The sequence below is a fragment of the Rhinolophus sinicus genome, chromosome 12, assembly GCF_057876585.1.
Source record: "Rhinolophus sinicus isolate RSI-liver-muscle chromosome 12, RSI-T2T, whole genome shotgun sequence".
NCBI lineage: Eukaryota > Metazoa > Chordata > Mammalia > Chiroptera > Rhinolophidae > Rhinolophus > Rhinolophus sinicus.
The window spans coordinates 8,469,105-8,481,351 of NC_142512.1; the positions used below are offsets into that span (position 1 = coordinate 8,469,105).

General features: G+C 44.0%; 1 protein-coding gene across 1 annotated transcript in view; it reads right to left on the bottom strand.

Annotated features, from left to right (window-relative positions):
- Positions 1 to 5,987: 5,987 nt before the first annotated feature.
- HS3ST3B1 (heparan sulfate-glucosamine 3-sulfotransferase 3B1) overlaps positions 5,988 to 12,247 on the bottom strand; it is a 43,424-nt gene continuing 37,164 nt past the window's right edge. Inside the window, exon 2 of the mRNA XM_019712529.3 lies at positions 5,988 to 10,012. Coding sequence (XP_019568088.2) covers positions 9,394 to 10,012 — 619 coding nt within the window. The 3' untranslated portion in view covers positions 5,988 to 9,393. The remainder of the gene's footprint in view (positions 10,013 to 12,247) is intronic.

Sequence of the window (12,247 nt, forward strand, 5' to 3'; positions counted from 1 at the left end):
CATTCAGCTGGGGCCTGGGGGGTTGGGACACCCAAGGTGGCTGACTAATGTGGCTGGCAGTGGAGGCTGCCTCTCTGCTGGGAGCTCAGATGAGACTGCTGACCAAAACGCCTAGCCATGGTCTCTCCAGGTGTTTTGGGCTTCTCGTAGCATGGCAGCTGGGCTCCAAGGGGGTGCACCTCAAGAGTGAGTGAGTGTTCTCAGAGAAGCAGCAAAAGTGGCCAGGCTAATATAGGGCTTGTGCAGGAATGGGTGCAGCCCTGTTTCTGTTGTATTCTGTTGGTTAAAGCAGTCACAGACCCAGTGCCAAGTCACAGTGTGGGAGGACTACCCAAGGGTGTGAATACCAGGAGGGGTGGTTCACTTGTCCTGAAGGTCTGCTGTGGTGTATCCCTTCTCTCTCTTACTCAGTTCCCCAAATCCTCCCTTCATTCCCAAAGGCAGAACTGAGGTCTCCGCTATTTCATTGTAAAGGGTCACAAAGCCTGGAGTGGTTAGAAAAGGCTTGGGGTTGCGTAATTATCACAGGCAATTAGAAAAGATCTCACTGAGGAATTCATGCACATGGGGGAGGGGGAGAGGTGTATGTTGAGATCTGAAAGAAGAGTACAAGTTAACCAGGCAAGTAGTCGGGAGAAAGACGTCCACAAATAGAATGTAGCTCCTTCCAGGAGCTGGAAGAAGACTATTGTGGCTGAAGCATGGGACCAAGGAGAAGAGACCGTAAAATGAGGCTGGGTAGGGACTTCCAAGGCAAATTAAGGAGTTGGGATTTATCTGAAACATAATGGGTAGCTACTTAAGGGTCTTCAACTAGACGACCATTCAATCTGAGCTTTTCAAAGATTCCTCAAACTGTTATGAGCAGAAGAATGGAAGGACCAGGAGGAACGGTGTGGGAGGCTAGGTAGAGCCACTGCAGGAGTCCAGGGACACAGGATGATAGCTTGTACCCGGTGGTAGTGTCAGAGGAGATAGAAAGAAGGGAATGGATTTAGGAGACTTTCTGGAAGTTGTCTTGACAGGACTTAGTGATGGATGGGACATGAGGACTGTGAAAGAAATAGATACCAATAATGACTCCAAGTTTTCTAGCTGGAGCTTTCCCAAGCAGGCAAGATTAGGGGACATTTGTTAATATTTAAGAGAACCAAGAGTTCAATGTTCAATTTGGGACGTTTTTATTTGAGATGCTTATGGAGACATCCAAATAGAGGTGTCAGGTAGGCCACCGGATAGAAGAGTCTTGAACTCGAAAGCTGCTGGGATGCTGTTAATGCGCCTGCAATACAATCTTCTGCTTATTACTCCAGAACCATTCTCTCCTCTTCCCCGATGCGCTCCATGCTACATCCATATTGAATGGCCTACAGTCCCCAACAGGCTATATTCATTCACATCTAGATTTTTGCACATGAATCTCTCCCTCTGTCTCCCTTCCACCCTCCAGCCAATCACCTGGCTATATTCTCCCAGATTTGTAGGTTTGACCCTACCCTTACCTTACCTTGCCCCAAATCAGGTTTGGTTCTCTTGTCCTGGTTTCCCACAGCACCCATCGTGGCCCTTGTCACACTGCATTCGAGTTGCATCTTCAGCTCCCCCATGGAATATGAATTCCTTGAAACAGGAAATGTCATTTAGGGTTGTGTTCCTAGAAACTGTAGGCCCTCAGTAAATATTTATTGACTGAATCAGCCTATCTCTGACTCCAGTCTCTTCTTGCTCCAGTTCATATGGAACATCATATCCAAAATCAACTTCTCAGGCCGGCCCCGTGGCTCAGGTGGTTGGAGTGCCATGATTCTAACGCCAAGGTCGCCAGTTCGATTTCCACATGGGACAGTGAGCTGCGCCCCCTGCAGCTAAGATTGTCAACAACAGCTCTCCCGAGAGCTGGGCTGTGCTGGAGGTTGGCATGAGCTGCCTGGGCTGCCGTGGGCTGCTGTGGCTGCTGTGTGCTGCTGCAGCCAGCGTGAGTGGCCAGCAGCCATTGTGAGCGGCTGGCAGCCAGAGAGAGCTGCCGGAAGCTGCTGTGAGCAGCCAACTGACGACTGGCGACCGGCTGCCTCAGCCGGGGGGAGCGCAAGGCTCATAATACCAGCATAGGCCTGGGAGCTGTGTCCTACACAACTAGACTGAGAAACAACAGCTTGACCTGGAAGCTGGGGGGAGAGGGGTGCAAAAGAAAGGGGAAAAGAAAACAATAAACAAAAAATCAAAATCAACTTCTCGGAACATCCCTCTCATCAGACAGCGCCCCTTGTCATGAGGTTCCAAGACTTCCTGGTGTTTACTCAAACAGAGACTTGGTGTCCTTTATTATCTCTTCTCTTGCTAAGTATATCGAAAGAGAAAGTGCACAAGGCCTAGATGTTTTGAGCTCAGGATTCCATGGAGGGGCTATAACAGCTTCTACACAGCAATGGAGACTCTGGAATGGAAAGCATTGGGGAGCTACAAACGGAGACATAAAGGAGCCTCTAATACACTCACACAGGTATCAAGGCAGGGGCCAGGATCTTCAATGCCATGTATTCACCTTTCTCAGGAAACTATGCACTGGGGTCTTTAAGCTACTTTTAGTTCACACAAAAATAGACTGTGGGATGGAAACAAATACATCTCACGCTCTCAAATGGGAAATGCAGGCTTTGCGCCCACAGATATAGTACTACAGCAGGCTTAGTGCAACAACATAACAATTTTATTATCTTTTACGCATAGTAATAACACAAAATGAGAATGGGAAGAAAAACTGGATGGCAGTGATAGGGACTATAATTTTACATGAGCTTATTAGAATTGAGAACGTGATGGCCAGCTGGAATCTTTAACCTCGCATGGCCCACAGGTAGACTTCAGGAAGTCAATTGAGTATTCTGTTGTGAAGGATTAAAAAAAAATAGTTTTCAATCATATATAAAGTGCTGGAAATATATTGTTGAAGTTTGAATCTAGAAGGGAAGGTAAAATTAGAGATTTAAAGGATTTTAGCTCTTTAAAAAAAAATCCCTTATGATATACAAGACCCCTCTCAGGCAGTTTCAGGACTACATTATAGATGACAGCTTGGGGCCACCTGATCAAAGAGGGCCCAGTGGAGTGAGGGAAGCCAGGCACACATGGTCACTATTTGAAATGCTGTGAGATCAACCGTGCCAGTGTTTCCCTTAAAGGAGATCCAGAGCAATAAGGGGTGACTGCTTAGTGACTGACTTAATTGGTGAACAGCATAGTACAGACGAAAATATACTTGATTAGAAATCCAAGCTCTCTAGTTTTAAAATGATATGAAATCTATGCTCTAACACCATGGCTCTCAAACTTTAGCATGAATCACAGTCAGCTGGAACACTTGTTAAACCCAGGGGTTCTGACTCAGTAGGTCTGAGGTAGGGCCTGAGAATTTGCATTGCTGTCTAGTTCCCAAGGGATGCTGGAGTGGTCCAGAAACCACTCTGAGAACCGTGGTTTTCAATCTAGGCTACATGTTACAATAACTTGGGGAGCTTTTTATTTTATTTCATTTTTAATTTTTTTCTAGCTTTGTTGATGTAATTGACACATAACATTGTATAAGTTTAAGGTGCGCAATGCACTGATTAGATATATTTATGAATTGCAGAGCAATGGCCACTCCAGCATTATCTACCACCTTCACCACCTCATACAATAACCGTTCTTTTTTTTTGTGGTGAGAACATTTAAGATCTATTCTCTTAGCAACATTCAAATACATGATACAGTATTATTAGCTATAATCACCATACTGAACATTAGATCCCCAAACTTGCTCATCTTATATCTGGAAGTTTGTACCTTTGACCAATATCTCCCCATTTCCTCCAACACCTGCCCCCCACCCTCCCGCCACCAACCCCTGGCAGACACCACTCTATTCTCTATTTTTCGGGGTTTGTCTTTTTTAGCTTTCACATTCACATTTAAGTGAGATCATACAGTATTTGTCTTTCTCTGTCTGACTTATTTCACTTAGCATATGTCCTCCAGATCCATGCTTGGGGAGCTTTTTAAATATACCAGTGTTGGGGCCTCACCCCCCGAGAGATTCTAACGTAACTGGTCTGAGGTGTGTTAGGACCTCAGCATTTTTGAAGACCTCTCCCGGTCATTTGAATATTTGCCCAAGCTTGAGAATGATTGCTCTAAACTGTGCCATCACGTTAATAAGTGCACTTTAGTTTTGTTTTATTGCCTTTCTGTAGAAAAGGTGTATAACTGATGGGGAGCAATGTCAGGTCAGCATTCAAGGCCCACAAGGCTCACCTAGTAGCACATTCCTAGATTTAAAGGAACAGTCTCTACATAATGCTGGATTTTGAAGACCAACTGTTAACGGAGACCTGTTTTCACCTGACCTCCACGTCAGTAGGCTGTTATTTTCACGGCCTTCCCAAAACGCTGGGCTGATTTCCAACTTGGTGTCTCGCCCCAAGCTGCTTTCTTAGTGTGTTTCCCAAAATGTGAGAAAACACACAGTGCTACCAGATGATGGAGGACAGGTTGTTCATATTTTCGGCACTGGTGGACTCAACACCAAACAGCATTGGACAAGTCCTTCTTCTTCAGTCTCTTCCATCCTTCATGGCAAGATGCAAATCTCAGGTAAGTGCTGGCCTTTGTCAGGAGTGACCTTTGCAGGCAGGATAGGTGAGCCTAAGGTGAATGTGGCTTGAGATAGAACTAGTTAGAAATTAATAGCATTGCTTTGTTTTCATTGTGTTTTTATGATCACTTCCTTTTATGGCCAGAGATAATTGTTTTTCACCTACAATAATGTTTCCTTTAAATGAAGTTTCATTTATGCAAAATGAATTAAGTCCTAGAGACCTACTATATACCATGGTGCCTATGGTTAATGATACTATATTGCCTACTTACATACGTTTTTTAATTAATATTTTAATGTTTTGTGTTTCTTTTTAAGGAGGGCGCAGCCCACGCAGGGATCAAATCGGCAACTTTGGTGCTACTAGCACCATACTCCAACCAACTGAGCTAACTGGCCACCCCTGCTACTTAATATTTTGCTAAGAAGATAGACCTTATGTTAAGTGTTCTTATCACAAAAACAAATAAGAGGGCAGGAAGGAACTTTTGTAGGTGATGGATATGTTTATGGCATTGGTTGTGGTGATGGTTTCATGGGTGTATACCTATCTCGAAACTCACCGAGTTGTATACATTTTTTGTATGCCAATCATACCTCAACAGTGGTTAAAAACAAAAAGTCAGAACTTTTGGGTTTGAGCATTAATTTATTAATTTGGTGTCAGCTACTTTAAAACACAACAAATGTACCAAAATTAAAATAAATCTAAAATGAAAAATTTTAAAAAATTAAGTGAAACAGTTAAATGTTTAATAGCAAATAATCATCATACAGATGATATACTAAGTCACAAGAAAACAGAGTCATTTGAGACAGGCTAAAGATACAGAAAAAGCCTCTTGTGCCAGCCTTTTCTACTCTATCTCAAGGATAACAATCTCTAAATAACTGACATGAGACTACACTGCAAATGTGAGATGGGTACAAATCACCCAGCCACCAGTGCTCTGCTTACATCACACCTGTGTGATACGTGCCCTGCACATGGCAGCCCCCGTGCACCTTCCCTGGCAGGAACCCGAACACTGAAAGGCTGCAGCACTGTGGCCATGGTGCTGTATGAGTCCCGGTAATGGACAGCACTTCCTGTAGGGGAGGCAGGCTGCTCCAGGTGGCATGCGGCCTCTCACCCGTCTTGTAGCCTCCAGAGTCATTCACAGAAATTTACCCTAAATATTGGTGGATTAATGGATTTTGAATTGGACCCCTTACATTTGAAAGAGCAACCTGCCCTCAGGATACCTTCGTGTGGTATGTAAGTGTGCGCGCGTATGCATGTGATTAGTTATTGAATAAATATGGCTTCCCTGTCCACCCTCAACACATAATAAAACAGAAAAGTACCCATAAGTTGGTAAAATATATTTTATTTATTCATACAAAGAAATAGTATGAATTACCAGAATTTTTTTTCTAGAAACATCTTTCTCTGTGTAAAATTAATTTGTGTTATACATAGGACAAAATACTCGATTTAATTTTTTTTTTTTTTTGTACATATTGGCTATTCTAACATCCAGGTTATAGAAGACACACTGCTAGAATTTGCACAGTATTTCAGATTACGGGGCTGAATGAAACTCAGTCATAAATTAATGTTACAAAAGTGAAAAAAATCTAACCACACCTTTAAGTTTTATTGACCATCCTTTTTGATAAACTGAAAAGAAAAAAATGACATTGATTTCTGTGTCAGCATTTTAAATACATACTAAAATGCAACCTTCCATTTTCCTTTCTTATGAAAATATCCTGGCAGGATCTGAAACTGTTTCTCCAAAGGTCTACGATGTATCTGTCACTCAACATGACTTCCAAAGAGAATATCATGAGAAGACAATTTCTGTTCCTCCATCATCCAGTTAAGTATTTATTACACTTAAATACCTTTCCAGGTACCACCTACCAAGTTAACAGACTACTATACAAATGCCTCAAAGAAAGCATGGAGTAGATAGGAACAATAAAAACCACCATTTTTTTTGTTCATATTTTTGTTTTTTAATGAGAAAAGAAACAAAACTAAGAGGAATAAAGTATTCCAATGACTAGCAAGCTTTTCCTGTAAACTGGAAGAAACGAAAAACATGTGCGAGGACAAATTGCCAAAACATGAAATGGTGTCTGTCTTCTAGCAGCTAAAAGTTAAGCTGGTGGCCTTGAAGATTGCTAGAACAGGAAGAAACCCAAGGCTCAATCTGCTGTGTTGCCTAACTTCTCCAGGAGGAAGACATGGGGCTCAGGCTCTGTAATAACTATCACATGATGGGGTGTAACCTTGGAACCGATGCTGTGTCCGGATCAGTCAGGAACTAGAAGCTTTCAGACCCCTATGAAGAGATGCACAGGAAGTTGGGTTTATTTGTTTTATATGGAAAGACTTGCTCTAGTCCTTCAGTGCTAATTATCGACATCTGTTTGGATTCAAGGATTTGACCCAGAATAGAATCTTGACCCACTTCAGTGTTTATGACTAAATGACCCTCCTTCTATCTGAAAATTTCCTGTTTCAGTTTTAAGGCAGGGAATAAACAACTTAATCAAAAATTGTCCAGCTTGGAAAGAGGGCAGGGACTTGAAGGAGAAGGAAAAGCGCAGGCAATAATATTTTCCACCCGCTTTGTTGCAAACCCTTCTCTGAATTTTCCTGCGATACTACGTCATGACCAAGTCAGAGCATGAGAGTGGCCAGAAAGTGGACAAAGAAGAATTAAGTGCAAGACGTGGAGACTGACTTTCACTTTGAGCAATGTGATGCTGTAACTGAAAAGTGTTCTCAGTTTTATTTCAAATGAGCCTCTGACTGGAAAAATACATGATCGATTAGCACCCTTATACAGATGCCTTTGATACCCAAGCAGCAAGAGAACCATGCTATGATTATGGCGTTTCCCTAAGCGCAGGTTCTAGACTACTGGGTAGAGGCAGTAACAAAGCTAGGAAATGAATAGAACATCTCAGGAATGCAGAGCCCCCCACCTCACCCTCCTACACAGAACTGACATACAATAGTTTTGCTGCTAAGCATCACCTAGTTAGATGTGGGCTAAAACTTGTGGGCAAATACAAACCAGATTATCCACAAGACATCACCTAAAGACCAGTGACATCTCTGATCAGTTTCTGAAGATAAATTATTTTTTCACATAAGTTTTCTTACTCTGTCAGGCTAGTTATCCCTTCCAACATACAAGTGTCCTTTGTAAATATCACCACCCAACCATTTTGACAATATGTATATCTTCCCATACATTCCTTGATGAATGTATAACTCAAATAACAATTATTTTATGGTAGAAGCATTCTGGTTTAGAAAATTAAGGATAAAGTGAATATGTCATTATGTGATATTGCTATGTGGTTACCCGACGGCTGCTAGCTAGTCATCATAAAATATCCCCAACTGCTCTCTCAGCAGAGAGGTTTGGGGAGAGCATTCTGTACCGGCGGCAACCCTTCTGCAAAGGCCTAGCTAAAACGAAGGACAACTGCACAAGCTCAGGTTCAAGTCCTCATAGGCAACAAGGGGCCCGCTTACCTAGCCTGTCCTTCCAAGGACACTCCTGGTTCTTGCTGTTTGGAATTCCTAGCTCATCTCAGATTGACAACATGGTCTGTTGTCGTCAAGAGCCAACAGACCATGTTGTCAATCTGAGATGAGCTAGGAATTCCAAGGAGAAAAGTTCTAGACATCAAGCAGGGAGCCAAGGATTCCCTTCTTCTGCCAGGCCACCTGCCCTTTAGGGGGGTCTTTCTCTTTTCTTCCATTGAGGGTGCCAGCCTACTGGGATGTGCCCCACATGGCTGGCTCTGCACCTAGCAGCACCTTGGTAGATGCTGATGGCATTGGATGCACCTGACCCCATTGGGTCTCGACACCCGGCACCCTTGGTTTGTGCCTGTGGTTCTGCTATCCTAGGGGATTCTTTGGTGTGTCAAAGCAGAGCTGTCTGCCTGGAGAACGGAGCATGGTGCACTCTCATGCAAATTAGAAGAGATCGTCTTTATTTCTAAAGCAGCACCCGCGCATCTCACACACATGACCTGGGAAAGAGGGAGCTAATATTTGCATACACTTCAAGCTGGTTAACCAACCAGGGATGGGGCAGAAGAGGATGCAGGGCCATCCTTCAAACTCAAAATCTGAAGTAAATGGACCCCAGCACGCAGGCTCTAAAAGGATACGGACGTCCCTGCCGAGGCAGTGATTCCCCCATGTGCCTGGCAGTCCTGGGGGAAAACCTAGCATGGAGGTGTGGCGTCTACATCCTTGGAAATGGCATCATATGGCCGAGGAAGCTGCTACATGAGGTCTCACTTTCAGAGTGCAGCACTGCTGAGGCAGCTCAGCGCTCCTACGAGGTACACAGTCAAGAAGAGAAATGGAATCTGGAATATGAGACCCAAGACACAAGAAGATGGCAAGTGAATTCAGACAGCGATCGAAGGCTGCATACCCGTAACAACAAAAAAAAATCTCAAGTTGTGCTTTTCTTCTTTTTAAATATAATGGGTGGAGGGAGGGGGAATGGAAGCACCATCAATTGTGAGGAAAAGAACAAAATATTAGTTAAACACTTTGGAATGTTAACAGATTATGAAGCTAACTCTCTAAAGAGCGTGGCTAGGCAGCTTAGTGAATTAATTGCTCATGAATTAAAAATAAATTATTATAAAATAGATTTCTGTACATTTTACATACATATAATCTCTCTCAATATATAAGCCAAGTGGTAAATTACACGGTCCAGGTGCCTTCAATCCCAGCCAAAGTCGTGCCCCGTCATCTGGTAGAACTTGAGGTTGAAAGGCCGGTAGAACTCCCGCAGCCTCTGCACCACCTCGCGGTCGATCTCCGGGTGGGTCCTGCCCTTGGTCTTGCCCAGGCAGTGGGGTTTGCTGCTGCCCTCGGCCTTCTTCAGGCAGGGGAAGCCCTTGGTCTTGTTGAAGTAGAAGTGCTTGTCGGTGATGATCCTCTTGAGGCCCAGGAAGTCCTGCACGCGGCCCAGCTCGCCGGCGGGGTCGCTGATGAGCCGCTCGCCGCTCACGAAGAGCATCTGGCCGATGGGGAAGTGGCGCAGCCAGTGCTCCAGGTGCTTGGCGTAGATGCCGATCTGGATGGCGCTCCACGACGTGTCGATGAGGCCCGTGGTTCTGTTTTTGAACGTCAAGCTCTCGAAGGTGGGGATGTCGGGCCTCTTGGAGAGCGTCTGCGTGTAGTCGGAGATGGCTCTGGTCACCGGGTCCCGCACCACCACGATGAGCTTGGTGTCCTTGGACATGGCCGAGATGCGCGCGGGCGCTTCCCGGGTGACGAAGTAACTGGGCGTCTTCTCCATGGTGATCTGCCCCTCCAGGGTTCTCGGCATCAGGTCCCTGAGGAAAGCAAACAGAGCAAACGCGGGTCAGACACCTCTTTGGCCACACCTCTCAATGTCAACACTTCTAACCCCCTCACCCTCATCACTGGGAACAGTTGTAGAAACATGAAAAAATGCAAGAATTTTAGAGCTGAAAGGTACATTAATGCCCCATCTGAAGTTTGGAGGGCAGACACTGTCTACCTGAAATGTAAAGGCACTTGCAGCCAAGGTAAAAAGCATAAGACAAGATTCTCTAAGATCCTCTTGTGGGTTTCACCTCTCCCTACTTCTCAGGGTATCCAGCTTTTAGATGGTCCCCAACACCTAGTGCCTTTGGCCTTTGGGTATGTGCCTTTCCGAAATAACAGCACCTGGGCTCCCAGAGATTTCTCTGCCCGTAGCCCTCACTAGCTTGCCTTCAGGTGCTCCCTCACGAAGCCTGGACAAATGTGCTATGGGCACATGTCACCCTGGCCCAGCCAGGCTGTGTTGACTTTATCACAGTGACCACTGACAAAACACACCCGAAAAGCATACCTGAAGACAACAAAACACACAGCAGCCAAAAATTTGGGTGAAATCAGAGGACATATGAACTAATACAAACTTACCAAGAAGAAATTCCCAAGACACAAACTTCCAAAAATACTTTAGATCCCGTTTAAACAACAACAACAACAAAGACTTGTATATCTATGGCAACATTAATCAAGCAAAAGTATGTAGACAAACTTGTTACAACCTATAGTAGATATAGGCCATGACAACTGGACCAAAATGCAGTTTGTGGTGGCAATTAGCACTAAAAAAATAAGAATCGTTGATGTGAGACTGTGCCTTATTTGCTCTCTGAGACTCAGTATCCTCATATGTGTAATGGGAATAATTCCTCCTACTTCATTCAGTTGTTATGAAGTTTATAAAACTGAAGCACTTTGGCTTAACAGTTAAGGGATGTGGGCTTGGCAGTCAGACTGCATGGATTCAAATCCCAGGTCTGCCACTTATAGGCTGTGTTACCTTGAACAACTTACTTAACCTTTCTGGGCTTCTTTTCTGCATCTCTAAAAATGAAGAAGCTAATACCTACCTCATGTGAATTTAATAAGAATTAAAACAATTAATGATCATAATATGTTTTGAACACGCCTTACGTATGGTATATACTTGATATCATTATGATAGCGTTCAATACAGTTTATAGCACATGGTAGGACCAAAGTTGAGCATGTGTGTGCACACACTCGTCTGTATACAACCAAAGGAGATGTGCTAACAATTTCAGTAATTGGACACTCAGCTGCGGTCACCAATGTACAATTTTCAATTAGCTATGAGATAGAGATTTCTGATTGATTCTTTCCTGGGCTCAGGAATTTAAAAAAAAAAAAAAAAAAAGACAATTTCCACATCATTTTTGACCAAATATTTACCTCTCCATAAGATATTCTAAACTTCCAGCTTCAAGCCATTTCTAGTCTACTGAGACCACAACTCCTGTATTGAGCACATTTATGGAAATGATGATATAAACTCACTGTTGCACCCAGCAGTGAGGGCAGCTCCCTGGAGAGCACTCCTTCTTCACAGCCAGGAGTGGAAAATGCTTTCTTTGAAGGAAGACTGCCTCTGCAGCACTGCAGCCACCCCTGGCTTAAGCTAAAGCTGGATTGACCCACTTTGTCCATTAACCACTTAGACTGACATTGCCGTGTCATCAGGCTCATGTGACGGAGGATTAAAGATAGTCCCAAATCTCAACTTATTTTGCATTTCACTCACAAGCAGGTTGAGTCAGATAAAGTCCAAGTTTTCTTCCCCAAGTTAAGCCATCTGCAACTGGACAGTGTTACCAGAGTTTAATATCCAGAATCAAAGTGCTACACTACAACTGAAGGAAACCCAACCCCCAAAGTTGTTGAGAACCGTTGCTGAGTGGGTTTGGGTCTGTCCTCAGAGTCCGTCTGACCCAGCATGGCCTTTTGAAGCCAGACCACTGGTTTTACTCACGGCATCTCCGCTGATTAGGTGTGTGACCCTGTGAGGGTCACACACCTGTCCGTGCCTCAGTTTTCTTGTCAGAATCATGAGAAAAATGATGGCATCCACCTCCTAAGGTTTTTGAGAAGACTGTAAAGCTAACCTCGGTAACTGTGAAGGTAACATGCCTGGTGGCTAGTTGGTGCTAGAAAATGTTCTCAGTGACCTGTTGACAGGATCTTGGCAAGGAAGTAAGGGAGCAAGGTTT